General features: G+C 40.1%; 2 protein-coding genes across 2 annotated transcripts; both read right to left on the minus strand.

Annotated features, from left to right (window-relative positions):
• Positions 1-135: 135 nt before the first annotated feature.
• On the minus strand, positions 136-2,562 carry LOC115167224 (probable ribosome biogenesis protein RLP24). The gene is made up of 6 exons (XM_029721417.1): positions 2,402-2,562; positions 1,850-1,963; positions 1,682-1,754; positions 1,029-1,092; positions 657-742; positions 136-391 (listed from the first exon to the last, which is right to left on the minus strand). The coding sequence occupies exons 1-6, from the start codon at positions 2,480-2,482 to the stop codon at positions 321-323; spliced, it is 489 nt and encodes a 162-aa protein (XP_029577277.1). The 5' UTR covers positions 2,483-2,562; the 3' UTR covers positions 136-320.
• Positions 2,563-2,770: 208 nt separating this feature from the next.
• On the minus strand, positions 2,771-14,797 carry LOC115167223 (ras-related protein Rab-27A-like). Its single transcript, XM_029721416.1, has 6 exons — positions 14,599-14,797; positions 8,260-8,432; positions 7,562-7,647; positions 7,312-7,415; positions 7,055-7,178; positions 2,771-3,737 (listed from the first exon to the last, which is right to left on the minus strand). Exons 2-6 carry the CDS (start codon positions 8,410-8,412, stop codon positions 3,533-3,535), a joined length of 672 nt encoding a protein of 223 aa, XP_029577276.1. The 5' UTR covers positions 8,413-8,432; positions 14,599-14,797; the 3' UTR covers positions 2,771-3,532.
• Positions 14,798-19,968: the final 5,171 nt, after the last annotated feature.

Genomic DNA, 19,968 nt, shown 5'->3' on the forward strand with positions numbered 1-19,968 from the left:
ACTCCAAATAACTGCAATTAACTTCAAACATATTCGACAACGTGTCATTTCAAAGTTCATGTGGATGAATAACAAAACAAATATGTCAGGACACAATACTTGATTAAATCCGTCATTTGACAACACACCCCAAAATTATTTTCAAAGTGTTTAATATTGTGTTAGCACCCCAGAACTGCACTGGGTTACAGTGCTATACATGCTTGTTTCTTCCCAGAAAGTTGTCCAGAGTATGGTAAAGGAAAGTCTATGGATGTTATGAATAGAGCCAGTGGTTGCTTTGTAGGTCTCCATTTCAGCAGAGCCCCAATAAGGACTAGCTAATCGTCACCCATTTCCACATCTTCTTGTAACTTCTGCACCATCTTCTCCTCCATAACCTTGGCTTTGCCTACACATGGGGGGGGGGGGGAAATGATTAGCAAAATTCTATATTTCATTATGCAAACTCAAAGTGGAATGAATGCCATCACATGATTTCTCAAATTAATTAATTAATTAAATATATATATATATATATATATATATATATATATATATATATATATAACATACATACACACACATACATACATACACACACACACACACATACATACATACATACACATACAATGTAAAATACTAACAGCAACAAGGGAAATCAGTGAACTCACCTGCATGTGGGGCTTTGATGAGGTGAATGTTCTTCTTCACTTCGCTGATGGCTTCCTCCTTTTCTAACTGCTTGCCCTTCTTCAGTCTGATCAAGAAAGGGATAGAGGAAATATGGCAAAATCAATTTGAAAACAGTGCTTAAAGGCATATCAGACTCCAATACTTGGCAAAACTGGCCTTATGTTAGCCTAGTTATTTTCCTCTAACTCATAGTAATGTTATGAAGCAGGGACTGTGCAATTAAAGTTTAACTCACTCTACAGAATACTAATATTACCATTATAAAGTTGGAAGTCCCATGCCTTCCTAGTGCGGCCAACAATTTCAAATTGAGCCAGGCTCTTATCTGTGGGGGGAAAGCTAGGGCTCACCTGTTGAAGATGAACTGTGCCTGTCGTTTCCGTTTTATTCCTTCCACCTTCCTCATTGCCTCCACTGAAAATAACAAAATGAGTTGGATTTAACAGATCAACAAGGCTATTAACAAAACCTTCTAAGTTAGCTACCGTTGTCTTGATGTTATGCTATAGTAGTAACATACACCATCATGGAACGTACAGTAACGTTTGTCATTGAAATGTGCGGAGGGCATGATCTCAATCTGTCATGTGAGAAATGACTTGAATAGAGTATGAAAACAATTGAAAGATGAAAGTGAGGGCAGGGATGTAATTAGTAAGAACCAAATGAGCCGAAGCACCTATCAGGGGTGTATTCATTACACCCGATTCTGTTGCAAAATGTAAATTACGTCTGTTGCGAAACATTTTGTATCAGAAACTGTTTACTCCAAGCAGAAAACGATTTGCAACGAAAACTAGAATTTATATTGGAGAAATTCAGGTAGGTCCATCCCGGTTTCATTCTTTTTGTTTGGTTCTTAAAATGGTAAACTGTTTCCATTGCAAGAAGTACTGAATACAGCCCTGACTTGCCCAATAAGAAACACTAATTTTCATTGCAACATGTTTCATTACGGTTTGCACTAATAAATACACCCCTAGACTTTAGCCATAACAAGTACCTGTCTTGCTCCACAATTCCCTCTGGTATTTGACTGCCACATTTCTGCGCTTCTCGAACTCCAGGCAGTTATCCTGTGTTGGAAATAATTCAGTCAGAGACTCAAGGGCAAATCGTTTATCAATCATATCACTTTCTACAACTTGCATGGGTGAATGTGGGAACTCACCACTGTCAATTCCTTGCCAGATGCTTTCCTGAAAGCCTTGGTCCATCTGGTCTTTCTTGGGTTACGCTTCTTCTTGAAGTTTTTGAGGCATTTTGATTTACAAAACCTAAACGTCTGAAAATACATTTTAGTCATTACTTAATTTATACACATGGTAGCAGCAACAAGAACTGGTCTATGTCTGGTCATGGAGAGACCCCCTCAATGTACAGGAAACAACACTACTACAGCTTTAGCAAAGCCAATATCTCCTTCACTGCTGAGTGAGACAGACTTCACTTGGCAACAATAACAGGCCTGGCTGGCTATGAAACTGCACTAAAACGTTGAAAGACAGCTAAGAGGTGAAAAACAAATAGGTTATATATGGCATAGTTGGGCACCTGGGCTTATACGGTCTGATGTTACATAGCTACAGACATTTGGAAGAAAAAAATCATCCCAGCAGACAAAACAAGCTAGCTAGCTACAGTAGGAAGTTAGCAAAACAGCTAACATATTAGCATGGAAGCCATTAAACCAGAAAGTAGGACACAAAAAAAAACCTCATACCTTGCAATCGTTCCGCACAAACATCGTACCGTGCCCGGGATACACAGGTCCCGAGCAAAAGTAACATTTTTCAATTCGCATCGTTAGATTTCTGTATTATTTATTGCCCATGTGTTATCCGTGGTGGAATGCGAGTGGCAGGATTTTAAAAGGAAGTTACGATGTACTATTTCCGGTAAATAAATATATTTTCATCGTTACAAACTGCCCCCTAGTGTGTAACTAGAGAAGTTTCTAAACCTTAAAGCTTGGAAATGCAGATTTGGTTTGTAAAAATGTTTTCATTATGTTACATATTGACTAGAACAAGATTGCCACTAAATAATAATATAGTTTCAGAGGTAGCCAAGGTGACAATTGAGACAAAGCTTTAAATAAATAAATGTATTTTCTGGAATAAAGGATTTGGTAACATATTTGGCATAAAAACAGTGTTTGACAGAATACAGCAGATTGCATGATATGAACAAAATCAGCATTGATTTACGTGGAACCTCAAACATTTCTGATAGACCCAAGATCCCGACATTGTGATAAAAAGAAAGACACCAAATGACTCTGCTACTCAGATACTAGAGCAGGCCTATTCAATAAATCACTCTATTCACTAGATTGCATGTGCTCAGGACTTTTAACATTGTACAAGAATAAATGGAAGTGTATTGTGACAAAAATATCCTGTGTCAAAAAGTTCAATGTAATAAGAATGGGTTCCCTTTTAATAAACAGGGAAGTGTTCTCAACTAAGAAAACTTTCAGTGGCTTCTCACTTTTCTACTGGATCTTAGAAAATAGTTCCAATACACTTTTGTTTTACAACGTAAAATACATATAATATTATCTGAAATGAAAACACAAAAGGCACTTAATTGACACTGTATTGACAAGTGAATGGAGAGGCACCACTCCAAATGGCATAATCAAATTAACAAAACATAATAATGCTCTGGTACATTTGGCAGGGGTTAGTGGTTACTTTCAGCTTTGCACATCATACACACACCCCCAATCTTGCCAAAACTTCCTATGACACCATTGATTTACAAATGTTACATGCCTTTCATCACATGCCATAGAGCCCAGTCCTACCAAAACATCACTGAAGGTGTAACCATTATCTGTATGTGGACCCTAACAAGCACATTTGCCCTTCTCCTGGGTCTTGGGCTCTGTGATGTCTGTGTGACCACTGTGCCCGTTGGATCGCACGGTTCCATCAGGGATCCAGGACTTGTCCACGCAGCGCTCCATCCTCTTCATGATGAGGTCCAGCAGGACATCCACAGCCTGGCTAACAAACTGCCCGTTAGCTGCACTTGTCTCAAAGTAAGGGATTCTGCACAGGAAGGAGAGCAACACATAAGATTATCATTGACTGATACATCTCTGAATGAGGGAAACTATCTAGCTACAACCTGAATAAGTTTGGATATAACTGGAAGCTTTACACTAAGACAGAATATAGTTCTCAGCAGTTGAAAAGAAATCAAGGTTGAAAAAAATTGTTTGGGTGTCCTTTGTTTTCGTCATGAAACCTGCACTTGTGCTATAGCAGTGGAAGATGCATCTTTGAAATAGTAGAGGAGCATGGCTCTCTAAAAACCACATTGGATTTCAGACTGGTGGAGCCATCGGTTCACATAACGTTAAAAAATATGAACACTGCAACAATCTGATTTGAGTCATATCTAGTCAACCATGACAACTCAATATGATGTGCGTCTGGAAGAGAGACTTCAGACTCTTCTGTTGAGTTAGGAGATTCAGATGGCTATCTGTATAATATTCAGCAATAACATTATTACTGGGCTATGTAAATCTGATTACCCATCCTAAAACTTTAAATTTGTTGTCACTTAGATATTTTCCGCACACAAGATGGCCATTCAGCTCACCATAACAGCTTTTGAACATAACATGATCATAACTCTAAGCACTGGGGGCTCTATTTTCGGCTGGCCTTTAGCTTGTGCAATTGTCAAAACGCACGCTCGTTTGCAATTTAGACTTGTTAAAACCTGTTGGGGATAGGGGGCAGTATTTGCACGGCCGGATAAAAAAACGTATCCGATTTAATCTGGTTACTACTCCTGCCCAGTAACTAGAATATGCATATAATTATTGGCTTTGGATAGAAAACACCCTAAAGTTTCTAAAACTGTTTGAATGGTGTCTGTGAGTATAACAGAACTCATTTGGCAGGCCAAAACCTGAGAAGATTCCAAACAGGAAGCGCTCTCTCTGACTTTTTCTTGGCCTTCTTGATCATCTCTAACCAAAACAGGGGATCTCTGGCATAACGTGACATTTTCTAACGCTCCCATAGGCTCTCAGAAGGCGCCAGAACGATGTATGGTGACTTTGCAGGCCATGGCTGAAAAACAGTAGCGCATTTGGATAGTGGTCGATCTGAGAACAATGAGACTGAGGCGCGTGCACGAGCCGACACCATGTTTTTATTTTTTGGTCTTTGAACGAAAACAGGGTTCCCCGGTCGGAATATTATCGCTTTTTTACGAGAAAAATAGCATAAAAAATGATTTTAAACAGCGTTTGACATGCTTCGAAGTACGGTAATGGAATATTTTGAATTTTTTTGTCACGAAACGCGTCGGGCGCGTCACCCTTCTTTACCCTTCGGATAGTGTCTTGAACGCACGAACAAAACGCCGCTATTTGGATATAACTATGGATTATTTGGAACCAAACCAACATTTGTTATTGAAATAGAAGTCCTGGGAGTGCATTCTGACGAAGAACAGCAAAGGTAATCCAATTTTTCTAATAGTATTTCTGAGTTTGGTGAGTACCACACTTGGTGGGTGTCAAAATAGCTTGCCTGTGATGGCCGGGCTATCTACTCAGAATATTGCAAAATGTGCTTTCCCCGGAAAGCTATTTTAAAATCGGCCATAGCGATTGCATAAAGGAGTTCTGTATCTATAATTCTTAAAATAATTGTTATGTTTTTTGTGAACGTTTATCGTGAGTAATTTAGTAAATTCACCGGAAGTGTTCGGTGGGAATGCTAGTCACATGCTAATGTAAAAAGCTGGTTTTTGATATAAATATGAACTTGATTGAACAAAACATGCATGTATTGTATAACATAATGTCCTAGGAGTGTCATCTGATGAAGATCAAAGGTTAGTGCTGCATTTAGCTGTGGTTTTGGTTTTTGTGACATTATATGCTAGCTTGAAAAATGGGTGTCTGATTATTTCTGGCTGGGTACTCTGCTGACATAATCTAATGTTTTGCTTTCGTTGTAAAGCCTTTTTGAAATCGGACAGTGTGGTTAGATTAACGAGAGTCTTTTCTTTAAAATGGTGTAAAATAGTCATAAGTTTGAGAAATTGAAGTAAATGTATTTCTAAGGTATTTGAATATCGCGCCACGGGATTCCACTGGCTGTTGAGTAGCCCATAGAGGTTAAAGCCGGTGCTGTTCTATTTTCAAACCCTAGTGCCAGGATTGGTAATTTACCTGTCGTATGAGCTCTCTTGCGATGAGGTGGGAGGGTGGCAATATCCAAGTTGTGTCCTTAAAAACATGCACCAAATTGGCAATTTCAGTACTGGTGGAGATATTTAAGAGAAACCGAAAGCTGGCCATAGCTAACGCGGTTGGATACGGCATGGATTTTGACACCGGAAGCGCAGCCTATCCAGCAGTGACGCACATTGCCCATATGCACATGGAACAAGAGATATGTGCTTTTTTAGTGTTCCCCATATACTTTTTGTATTGATTTGCTGTTACTTTCAAAAAAGACACTCCTCCAAATGTATTTAAACGATTCAGTCCTATTATGCAGTATCAACGGTAGGCCTAGGCTGTATCTTTCTTATTGAGAATGTGCCTCACAAACAATACAATTTAAGGCAGACTATTTTTTAAGTATGATATCCAAAAGGCCTATACTGATTGAAGCCAATTATAACAATGTTGACTGTCAACACTCCAGATAGAGCAAACACTGGATGTTTTTTTAAAACTCTTGTTATCACTTATTACCGTAGCCTATGCTATTGAATAAACTGTATTATCAATCTACAATGGTCTAGGACAGAATATTCCGTGCCCCCAGCCAAATTGGAGTTGATGACAATGCAAAGACCTTCAATAACCTACAGAACACATGCAACCTTGATTGGCCAGTGAGTGGTCAAGTCCTCCTCCCACCTACAACTTGTTTATTCATAAAAAAATAAAATTGCCATTTTGCGCCACCTCCAGCTATTGCGCTCATAATAACGGCTGTGAAAACAGCAAAAACATTACTGACACACCCCTCGACCTACAAAGCTACCGCCAGCGCTTATATTTACTATTGCGTTAGGCTTGTTAAAATAGAGCCCATAGTCTCTTACGGGATGGTGTTTGACCCCAAATATGGTGCATTTGTTAGTTTTAGTAAAACATAGGAGGTCAATATCTAATCCCTTTATATTCATTAAATGTGTAATTTCAGGCCACAAGCAGGATACTTGATATATGTGTGTAAATATTTGCCTTTCTAGAAGGACCAACCTAGCCTAACGTTTAGTATCGTTCGAGATTCCCCTGCACAGCCTTGAGTAAACACACATCAGCCACTGCCTTCTTGGCAAATGTTTCAGGGAGGGTTAGTCATAGGTAATGGACACATACCCATACTTATCTGCCAACTCACGGGCCTCATCTTCACGGACTGCCCTCTGCTCCTGCAGGTCACACTTGTTGCCACAGAGTACAACATCTGGATTCTCGCAGTAAGCATGCATCTGTAATTGACCTGAAAAAGAGAATAAGCCCGTCATTAGCCCAGCAGTCGTGATTGAAAGATAGTGGTCTTAAGACACTGCACATTTCTTTGGAAGTCAACATGAGATTGTACATGTAGATTCTGACAACCACAGAAGACTTACTCATCCAATTTCTGACATTAAGGAAACTCTGCTCATTGGTGAGGTCAAAGAGGAGGAGGAAGCCCATCGCATCTCGGAAGAAAGCTGTTGTCAAACTCCGAAACCTGACACCACACAAGAAAAAACACCTTGTACAGAGTTCAATTCAGCTTGGAGAAAGTAAGCATTTGAAAGCTGCCAACAACTACCTGAGAGCCAGTGAGGGCTTGAGCAAGAGTGTCAGTGGGAGATGAGTTTTGGATTGGCTTACCTCTCCTGCCCCGCCGTGTCCCACAGCTGAACATGAATCCTCTGTCCTCTGCCTGCTGCCCCTTCTGGACCATTTGATTTGTATACCTGTCAGACAGAGAGAGCGTTATTATACCCATACCCATATAAAGCAGTGTGAGGTCACTCTGGCTATGAGGCCCTAAAAATATACTTTCCTATTGGTCATCCTATATATACTATCTTGCAACCCAAAGTGAACCTAAACATTTAGATGGAAAATGTTTGCCCTGATAATCTCTACAATATACACAGCATGAGTGATTATGCTTAAATGACCCTGGTGTTTGGTTATGTGGTGTGAAGTGTTTATTTTCTAGGAGGGTGCTGCTGAAGTCAAGTGATATTAGTCATCCTGGTCTGGGAGTTCCTCAGATTCCTAAACAGAGTTCTACCGCTCTCTCTTTACTATGAGGAGTAATGCTTTTAAAGCTACTACTTACTTTCCATGGTCAACAGTAAAACCTGCACTATAAAAACCTTCACACGGAATGGAATAATTGGCTATTTCAAATGCTAACTCTTTCAACCAAGCAGCATACTAATTAGTCACTACGGGTGGTAGGGGAGTACCTGTATGTAAATAATAAAATTCATGGTTCACACACACACACACACACACACACACACACACACACACACACTAAGTGACAAATTGTATGACTAGGGCAATCAACTTACCACTCGTTTTTCTCTGAAATCAATGCCCACTGTAGTGATGAATTTGGAGTTAAACTTTTTGTCTGTGTACTGGTACAGAAAGCTGGTTTTCCCCACTCCAGAATCACCAAGTGCTAGGAATTTGATGAGGTAATCATAGTCCCCATCAGACATAGTGAGTGTTTATTTCAGACCTGAAAACCAGACAACACCAAACATTGAAGAAAGCAATGTAAAAACTGTGCACAAACGAGACTGTAGATAATAATTTGTAAACTACACTACATACATACAAAAGTATGTGGACACCCCTTCAAATTAGTGGATACAGCCATTTCAGCCACACCCGTTGCTGACAGGTGTATAAAATCGAGCACACAGCCATGTAATCTCCATAAACAAACATTGGCAGTAGAATGACCTTACTGAAGAGATCAGTGACTTTCAACATGAACCCGTCATAGGATGCCACCTTTCCAACAAGTCAGTTCATCAGATTTCTGCCCTGCTAGAGCTGCCCCGGTCAACTGTAAGTGCTGTTATTGTGAAGTGGAAACACCTAGGAGCAACAATGACTCAGCCGCGAAGTGGTAGGCCACACAAGCTCAAAGAACGGGACCGTAAAAATAGTCTGTCCTTGCAACACTCATTACCGAGTTCCAAACTGTCTCTGGAAGCAACGTTGGGAGCTTCATGAAATCGGTTTCCATGGCAGAGCAGCCGCACACAAGCCTAAGATCACCATGCACAATGCCAAGCGTCGGCTGGAGTGGTGTACAGCTCGCCGCCATTGGACTCTGGAGCAGTAGAAACACATTCTCTGGAGTGATGAATCAAGCTTCACCATCTGGCAGTCCGTCGGACAAATACGGGTTTGGCGGATGCCAGGAGAATGCTACCTGCCCCAATGCATAGGTCCAATTGTAAAGTTTGGTGGCGGGGGAATAATGGTCTGGGGTTGTTTTTCATGGTTTGGGCTATGCCCCTTAGTTTCAGTGAAGGGAAATCTTAACGCTATAGCTTACGATGACATTCTAGACAATTCTATGGTTCCAACTTTGTGGCAACAGTTTGGGTAAGGCTCTTCCTGTTTTAGTATGACAATGCCCCCGTGTACAAAGCGAGGTCCATACAGAAATGGTTTGTCGAGATCGTGTGTGGAAGAACTTGACTGGCCTGCACAGAGCCACGACCTAAACCCCATCGAACACATTTGGGATGAATTGGAACGCCGACTGAGCCAGGCCTAATCGCCCAACATCAGTGCCTGAGCTCACTAATGCTCTTGTGGCTGAATGGAAGCAAGTCCCTGCAGCAATGTTCCATTCCAACATCTAGTGGAAAGCCTTCCCAGAAGAGTGGAGGCTGTTAAGCAGCAAAAGGGGGGGGGGGGGGGGGGTCAACTCCATATTAATGCCCATGATTTTGGTTCCCAGTGCCTTTTGCTACCAGGGTAGTGCCTACGAAATAGTTGACCCGAGGACAAAAGTTTTAGACCTCTCTGTCTGTCTTGAGAGTCTAGCCTACAGCTCTCATGGTCATGTAAATATGCTGACATAGTAACAGGAAACAAATGTTTTATGCAAAAGAAAACTACATTCGCCTCCACGCATGTTCAGTAAGGAAATACTCAAACTTAGATGCTGCTATAACCCCATCCACAGTGAACTTTCACCTGTTTGCTTGGTAAAAGTGGATAATCTCCTATTTGGGGCAACTGTTACAGATTGAAACTCTACACGAGAGGATTAATTGGGGGTAATTAGGCAAATAAGACTAAGAATTACGCAATTGATCAACGGCCTGTAAAAATTCACAAGAAAAACAAGTTCTTCCATAGAGTTGACAAAATTGAGTTCAAATTGTATTGAGCGTTGTCTGGGCATCTGGAATTTTCACTGGCATGATTGGTCCTGGTCCATAAATAGTTTGTAAATAAATCAGAATTAATCTGTGTTTTTTATAGATACAAAATATGTATTACACAAAGCTATAGTGCCATGCATTACTACAGAGTTATTATATCATAGGTAGGGAGTTGAGGCCTGTGAATGAGAAAGAATGTGGTGGACATAAGATGAGCCGAATACAGGTATCTATCAAATTATATTCAAGGGAACAAGCTGGATGTGATTTCCACTGAAAGCAGAGCCCATCATACGACCAAGGTATGAAAAGGCATTATTTCACTCTGTCCAGCACTAAAACTCTCATCCTGAGCAATAAGCTGTTTAAAAGTCTGGAGCAAAATCAAGTTCTGTGATGAACACACTGTGACTTGACTAGCGGCACCCCATCTTCAGCCTCACAGCTTACATTCTAAAGGCTTGTATATGGACCGACTTATTAGGTTCACTGCACACACTAATCGATTGACCTCGTCAAAGCAAAAAAAGACAGTAAACTGTGTTATTGTACAAGTAAATTATATGCCTCAAATCTCTTGGTCGCCAGGCAGTTCATGCTGGTATAAGTGTACACCATCTGACCAGCAGGGACACATTTACAGAGGCTTTCTCCAGAGAAACAGGCCCCCAGGCTTGCGGGCAGCCCTGCTCTTTCATAGGTTAGGATCACTGAGGCGGCACCAGTCGCCCCCAATGGTAATCAGATTAACTGCAAAAGTTCATGTGAAAGCAGGCTGCTACAGAGGACGCTAATCATGTAGGCCAAAGACTTACAGTCCCTAGTGAAAGTCTACAGACCCCTTGCACTGTCTTCACAATTAGCTGCTTAAAAAAAATTCTTAGAAGGAATAACAAATGTTTAAAACATCTTACCGGTCTACACAACCTACTCCACATTCTCAAAGTGAAAGAAAAATTATAACTGTACCAACTCAATAGAAAACATTGGGGCATGGTCATGGTAGCCAAGAAAATGGCCTGCCCAACATTTTTCTACATGATCCTAAGCATGATGGGATGTTAATTGCTTAATTATCTCAGGAACCACACCTGTGTGGAATCACCTGCTTTCAATACTTTGTATCCCTTATTTACGCAAGTGTTTTCATTATTTTGGCAGTTACAGGTATGATGCCATAAGAGTTGGGTAAAGTTGGTAGAATCTTATTCACAGCTGTAATGGCTGCCAAAGGGACTTCCGCCAAGCATTAACTCTGGTGTGTGAAGACATACGCAATCAATACATATTTTTTTACAATTAGGAAAATGTTTAATAATTTGTATTTACTTTAAAAACGTGGAAAAGATTGTGTAGATCGGTAGGGGGAAAAAATCTAATTTAATTCCTTTAATTTTAAGGCCGCAAAATGTGAAGACTGTGCAAGGGGTGTGTAGACTTTCACTAGGCACTGTATCATTGAACTGCCTATCCTTCCCTAAGCTACAGCCTGTAGAGAATGAACAAAAACAGTCTAAATTACATATTTGTATCTAATTATGCTAAATTCATTTTTTTTAATAGTGGGATAACAAGTAGTAGGCTTGGAAAAATAGGTAGCATAGGACAAAGAAAGTGGTTTAAAAAAGAAATACAAATTAACACATTTTATGAAATGTCATGAGACTAATCTTATCACAGCTTCTACAAGGAAACCTGAACAGCTGTGATTACATGTGTTGCAGATGTGCAGCAAAATAAGGTTGTTTGAGGAAGCCCACTATGGTGACTGCAGTATGAAATATTTTAAGGTGTGAAATACAACTTTGCAAGTTAGACATTAGAGTATCTTGAGTAGGCCTTCTGCACTTATTTTTGAGTGAAATCCCAGCTATGCACTGACTGGCTAGTTCTACCTCACTGCCTATCACTGATATCAGGTAAACATTCATTCAGAATCCCTACACATTTGTTCATGAATTTGCTCATGCTTCACAAATGATTTGACTCACATCGCTACCCCTGCCCATTTCTAAAACAGAAGATCCAAACTGAGCTCGTACACAAACAAGGATCAGCTAAAGTCCTCTTCCCAAAAGGTGTTTCAAAGTTGTTATTGTATGTTTACTTTCAAACCTAAACTTCAAGTGAAAGTGATTAAAAGAGAAGGCTTTAGGCAAAGCCCTGTTCTCTGGTGGTGCGAATTTCACACTAGTTGGAGGAATGGCAACTCAGATTGTGCCAGCAAGTAGAACAAAGCCTTTGAGACATTCTCAGAGCAGTAGAGCTGAAGTACCCACCCTGGGCAGTTGGCCAACTATAATGGCGAACTCCTCGAAGGAGGAGGCGGATATGCAGATGACATGAACTTAAACTGCACAAGATGAAGGGTGTTGCAGCACCACAATACTACAGCACTCATCTCAGATATGTCTTGACAGAATGACTTGCCAATATGCATCTGAAATATCATCAGGTTTCATCATGTTCAGGGATGGAAGCACTATTTTGTAACATTCTGAGTATGAATATGTTATATCTGTAAGTGAAGAGAGATTATTCTGATGATGAGAAATGGTTTACAGATTATTATGGGCAGCGGGTAGCCTAGTGGTTTATGGCGTTGGTCCAGTAACCGAAAGGTTGCTAGTTTGAAGACATTTAAGCCTTATTGTTCCAGGGGCGTTGGACAATGGTGACCCTGGCCATGACCCCACTCGCCAAGGGTGTCTCAGGTGGAGTTGGGATATTTAAAAACACACTTGTGCATGTGTGAAATAGGACCAAAAATATTATTTGATGATGTTTGCGGTTATCATTAGAAACATTTCAGAAAACACGCATACCTGCGTGCACACACACGCAGGCGCGGACACACAGAAGAAGAAAACAATTGATTAGCTGACACAAACCCTACATGAAACATAAAACAACATCTAATAACCTCAAACACAGTTGGTCATCATGTGGTTGTCGTGACTGGTCATGTTTTACGCCATCATTGACCCTGTTTAATAACCATATCTCCCAGTTTGTTCAAACTCAATTTCTCAAATCTCAGACTAGACAGACGTCTATCCTTGAATAGCTGACAGATGTAAAGTAAACTAAAGACAATCTAAAAGTTAATTTGGAATAAATTGGTTTATCATGTCCAGAATGTGTTTAAACCTTGAGAAAATAAAAATGTATTAACACATAAACATACACCTAATTAAAAACGTTTCCATTTTTAGTTTGGTCTGAGCTGATGTTTTTTCTGCATGGCATGTCTCCAGACAAAATGCCAGACTGGTATCCCTAAGATACCATACCAAGTTAGTGAGGTAGACACCTTGTGATGTTTCACCAGTCAAATGGATGCAGGTTTATGGATAGATAAACCTAGATAAATGTACCCAATACAAGGGTTGTAATTATGAGGTCCCATTACACTTGAACAGTTTCCCTCTTCATTATTCCTTCCACTGGAACAAAGATGGAGGGAAAACTATTAAATACTGTAAGGTGTGCTACGTTCAACTCTGATGACGTCACCTTGTTTTTATACATTGTTATGAGAAAAACGATTTGCTAGTTCAAATTGGCATAGACCTGTGTAGGTTATATAAGCCTACTATACCAAATGGTATTGCGCTCTCAAACTGTGATCAAATAAATAATTAAATTGATACACAACAAGACACCGTAGAGAAAGCCACGTATACCACCAGCAGATAAGTCTTACCGTTCTCACTGATGCCAGAATGCTTTGCTTAAAACCTTTCCGACAGTCAAGTTGCCTCATGGGTGGAATGTTATTAATATTTTTCATAATTAATTAACATTTGAAACAATTAACACCGAAATCCGATTGTTTCTATGTCAGACGGTTTTGTTACCAGTCTTCTGTGATGTATAGAAAGTATAATATTGGGAAGTAAACTCAACATTTTAACTCTATATCTGACATGGTACAAGTCTCTTATTTTTTGAAAGCCCATAACCATGTGTGTGAGGTGTACTAATTTGTTTTAAAGTAGATTTGTTTTAGACTACCAAGAAACACTGTGACCCTGATTTAGCCCATTGCAGTATAAGGTTAAAACTAATGTGATCAGGAAAATGTTACTTCAATTCCCAATGAAAGTGTAGCATTCCTACCCTATTAAGTACAGGCTACACGTAGCCTATCCTGTGTTACAACGTAGGTGTATCCAATTTAAGAGTTCACTTCAAGACAACTATAAAAGCGGACACATCGCATTATGTAAAAACACAAAAAAAGTGTCATTGCACTTTCAGTAGCCTTGGCTTCAAGTAGGCCTAGTAAATGTGAGCAGGAAATAACTTAGTTTCACTGCAGCCTCAGCTCAGTGGAAATGCAGGTGGTCGTTATACGATAAAGTAACCCCGTCCTGAAAAAAATGTAACATGTTGCAGTTATAGCTGTCGATAGAAACAAGTCCGCTAAACAGCTCCATATGCCGAGACACACTTTATTACGCTAACTTTATTTCGAGAAATTCAACTTACCAGCGTATATGCGTCACTTTCTTATTGGTGTTTCGTGTAGAAGCGCCCTCTCAAAAGCGATGACAATTGGTTGATTAACAAAAAAGAAACTCACTAAATTGGGTTTACTAAGTCCTTTCGATCCATTTGTTGCATTAACCCTCTTCACAATCAATGTAACATCACTTCCCGTCCAGTTGCAGTGAGCCAGCCCCTCCCTCTCTCGCCAAACAGTAATAGACCTCAGTGGGAGTTCCGAACGGAAAACGACCCTTCCCGCGCAGGAGTATTCTTTTGGAACTACGCTTCGATCACACCCACAGTGTTTTTGCATTTTGGTACACCAGTATTACAATATTTTCCAATAAAACGCTGCGTTTGCCTTGCAGCATTGCGCTGCAGAGGCAGTTGCTGTGCATACGTTGGATTTATCTAACGTATGCGTCAAAGGCTTGACAGAAATTGTAGCAGAAGGTGAATGTTGAACTTTTGTTGCATACATATCCTGATGATGCTGCATCATATTTTTCGTTAAACACGGTCGGTGTGTTCTAAGCATTACTCCCCAACCCGGTGTGTCACTTCGAACACACCAACAGGTAATTGCCAAAATAGTATGCAGCATCATATGGATATGTATGCAACAAAAATTCAACATTCATCTTCTGCTACCATTTCTGTCAAGCCGTTTACATACAGTTTGACGCATATGTTGATAAATCCAATTTATGCACCACACCGAACGCACTGCAACTGCCTCTGCAACGCAATGCTGCAAGGCAAACGCACCGTTTCATTTGAAAATAATGATGTAATTCTGGTGTACCAAAATGGAATGAATTAAGGGATTACAAAAAACGGTAACTGTAATCCGTTACCAGCAAAAATATTGTAATCAGATTACAGATACTTTTGAAAAACTAGATGATTACTTTTAAATTCATGAACATTTTCAGAGACATTCAAATCAGCATTGAAAAATGGAGCAAATTTAAGTTTGTTCCACCTGAGCGAATCTGACCACAAGTCAGAGACCACTATGATGACACCAAATGTGTTTCATGGATCCCGGGAAAAGAGCAGGAATCCGTTTTTGTAGGCTGCAGTCCAAACTATGTCTTCCAAAGGTGCGACTGCTGTCAGCATTCAAAGATGATCCAATTTGAATAAACACTTGGAGGTAAGGATGACAGCAGTGGTGTAGTCTACGGCGATACGGATATCACTTATTATTGATATCTACATAGCACATTGATGTGAATCACACTGCTGCTCTCTCATTTAGCTATTTGCGCCTTACATATTGTGGTTGTTGTGGATACTTGTAAACAAATCTAAATCTGTATTTGAACCCAATAATAGTGGAATTCAAGAAGTTGCCTATCAATCATTGTTTTTGAAACCAGTGGACAGCCAGTGAAAAATGCACTCTTGCGACAGCTGCATAGTCTATGGACTAAAAGTTTGTATTTTTTATTGCTCAATCTAATTCATGCTGATAAAAAATAAATAATCATAGGCCTAATGGACACATGCTCAAGCTCGCACACTTTTGATAGACTTAAAAGGGGCAATCTGTAGTTGATACATCCATTTTTGGACTTATATATATATATATATACACATGCATACACACACACACATATCTCCAGTGATTATTGAAGAGTATCATTTATAAATGCCTCATGAACTTAGTTTAACTGTCACACTCAATGAGAACCCAAAATATAAGCTTATTTTACTCCAATGTTTGTAAACATTGTAAATGTAAACAAACACTGTATAGCCTCATAACATAACATGGTTAAAACTATCATTTTTATTTTTGGTCAGTCCATGCATCCATAGCTCTGTCTATTAATCTGAGAGTGGTTACATTTCTCCAGATCCATCCCTCAGCGTTTTACCAAAACAGAGACAGGGCGACTGTTTTGTTATTGTTTCATCTGTTGATTTGCCCTTTAAACTGCTGCATATTATCAAGATAAAGTGTCACCAACAAAAAGGTAAACAATAGGCCTATAGCAAATGCAGCATATGACATTGATTTTTTCCATGAACATAGCACTTTTCAGTAGTGCTCAAAGCATGCCATTCTAGGAGCGCAGATTTTCTTTTTCAACTCGAATCAATGAGCCCAATCAGTTCTCCATGACAACAAAATCATAAACAACAGAGTAGGGCTGGCTAATAAGTCCTTCGTTTTGGGGTCATGCTCAGGTAAAACAATTTGGCTAATTTATACTTCCAAGTCCTATTCTTGAAGATCAAGGGGTATAACATTTATTGGAATGACTGGATTTCTGATAGACTTTGGTTTTTAATGTAAAGATATAATTTCATCGTATTATTATATGTAGTAGAAAGCGATGGGTTAGAAGAAGCCTACATAACCAACCCATAAAGTAAAATTTAACATCCATATATGGCCAGCTATGTAAACTTTAACATTAATTTATCCTGCAATAGATGTCGTCCAATTGGTAACATACATTTTTGTCTTCTTCTAATGCATCGTAAGGGGAAAGTAATCTTAAACGGAATGGAATCAGATTATGTTACTGAGTTTGGGAAATCCAAAAGTTACGTCACTGATTACAATTGGACATGTAACTAGTAACTAACGGATTACATTTAGAAAGTAACCTACCCAACCCTGCAGACATTACTGGATTTGTGAGATCTTTCAGTAGCCAAAGGGATTTTATTTGACACTTAATTCACATGTCTAATTTACACACCAAACCACAAATCAACTGAAATTATTCCTTGACGGCCACTTCTGCTTAGGCCGCTGACTGTCCCACATTCTCCTACACAGTTCTATTGACTTCATACTGTCCAGGACTCTCAGGCACATTGTTGCCATCTCTAGACTGTCCTTGGCTCTCAGGCATCCAATTGTCCTCAGTTTGACTCAAAGTCTCTGGAACAGTGTTATTGTGCTGAGGCACAAACATGGGTCTAATATATATATATATATATACACACACACATACACACAGTGGGGAGAACAAGTATTTGATACACTGCCGATTTTGCAGATTTTCCTACTTACAAAGCATGTAGAGGTCTAATTTTTATCATAGGTACACTTCAACTGTGAGAGACGGAATCTAAAACAAAAATCCAGAAAATCACATTGTATGATTTTTAAGTAAATAATTAGCATTTTATTGCATGACAAGTATTTGATACATCAGAAAAGCAGAACGTAATATTTGGTACAGAAACCTTTGTTTGCAATTACAGAGATCATACGTTTCCTGTAGTTCTTGACCAGGTTTGCACACACTGCAGCAGGGATTTTGGCCCACTCCTCCATACAGACCTTCTCCAGATCCTTCAGGTTTCGGGGCTGTCGCTGGGCGATACGGACTTTCAGCTCCCTCCAAAGATTTTCTATTGGGTTCAGGTCTGGAGACTGGCTAGGCCACTCCAGGACCTTGAGATGCTTCTTACGGAGCCACTCCTTAGTTGCCCTGGCTGTGTGTTTCGGGTCGTTGTCATGCTGGAAGACCCAGCCACGACCCATCTTCAATGCTCTTACTGAGGGAAGGATGTTGTTGGCCAAGATCTCGCGATACATGGCCCCATCCATCCTCCCCTCAATACGGTGCAGTCGTCCTGTCCCCTTTGCAGAAAAGCATCCCCAAAGAATGATGTTTCCACCTCCATGCTTCACGGTTGGGATGGTGTTCTTGGGGTTGTACTCATCCTTCTTCTTCCTCCAAACACGGCGAGTGGAGTTTAGACCAAAAAGCTCTATTTTTGTCTCATCAGACCACATGACCTTCTCCCATTCCTCCTCTGGATCATCCAGATGGTCATTGGCAAACTTCAGACGGGCCTGGACATGAGCTGGCTTGAGCAGGGGGACCTTGCGTGCGCTGCAGGATTTTAATCCATGACGGCATAGTGTGTTACTAATGGTTTTCTTTGAGACTGTGGTCCCAGCTCTCTTCAGGTCATTGACCAGGTCCTGCCGTGTAGTTCTGGGCTGATCCCTCACCTTCCTCATGATCATTGATGCCCCACGAGGTGAGATCTTGCATGGAGCCCCAGACCGAGGGTGATTGACCGTCATCTTGAACTTCTTCCATTTTCTAATAATTGCGCCAACAGTTGTTGCCTTCTCACCAAGCTGCTTGCCTATTGTCCTGTAACCCATCCCAGCCTTGTGCAGGTCTACAATTTTATCCCTGATGTCCTTACACAGCTCTCTGGTCTTGGCCATTGTGAAGAGGTTGGAGTCTGTTTGATTGAGTGTGTGGACAGGTGTCTTTTATACAGGTAATGAGTTCAAACAGGTGCAGTTAATACAGGTAATGAGTGGAGAACAGGAGGGCTTCTTAAAGAAAAACTAACAGGTCTGTGAGAGCCGGAATTCTTACTGTTTGGTAGGTGATCAAATACTTATGTCATGCAATAAATTGCAAATTAATTACTTAAAAATCATACAATGTGATTTTCTGGATTTTTGTTTTAGATTCCGTCTCTCACAGTTGAAGTGTACCTATGATAAAAATTACAGACCTCTACATGCTTTGTAAGTAGGAAACACTGCCGATTTTGCAGGTTATCAAATACTTGTTCTCCCCACTGTATATAAACTCCCCCAGCAACTCCTAGCACAGTGGCAAAGGCTATCTGTGCAAAGGGTATCCTTCTCGAAACATGTTCTCTCTGGATCAGGAGTCCCACCTACACTTGCATCGTTGATCCTGGAAGAATAGAAGAGATTACCCAAAAGCTTTGCCTTGTATTGTCCAAATGATGTTGTACATTAAGTTTTTACAGGAAGCACACAAAGCTTTCTTCATGGGGCTCAATTGTGCTGTAGATTTTTTTAAATCAACATTTTAAATCACGTGACATTACCAAGCTGCTACATATACAGAGAAGGAAATGTAAGCATTTGTAAAACATTGTGTGCATGATACAGCATTAGTGATGTAAGCGCGAACCTCAGCTAGATACAGCACATGACATAATAATGACATGAATTGTTGTATGCCAGATTCTTTGTGACATTGCAGAACTCTCCACTCATACTCAACCAGATCCTGCTCTACTACACTTACACGAATGCTAATTGGTTATCCCAACCTGCTGTGTAAATTCTAACCTACTACAACATTTTCACAAAAACTGTATCCCCCTCTAGACAAAACCGTGGGTCGTTAGCCATAGCTAGCTAGTGAGAGACAAAGGACACACAAATCTTATATTGGTTTCATAATTTTTCTTGCTTTAACATAACTCACCACGATCTTTTATGAAGTCTGTGTAGACCAAAACGTCTAGCAATTCCAACAATTAAACAACTAACGTTGGATAGAAAACGACATTTGGTTTGAGTACAAAGGTTGAACATCTACGGCGAATGAA

The sequence above is a fragment of the Salmo trutta genome, chromosome 29, assembly GCF_901001165.1.
Source record: "Salmo trutta chromosome 29, fSalTru1.1, whole genome shotgun sequence".
Classification (NCBI taxonomy): Eukaryota; Metazoa; Chordata; class Actinopteri; order Salmoniformes; family Salmonidae; genus Salmo; species Salmo trutta.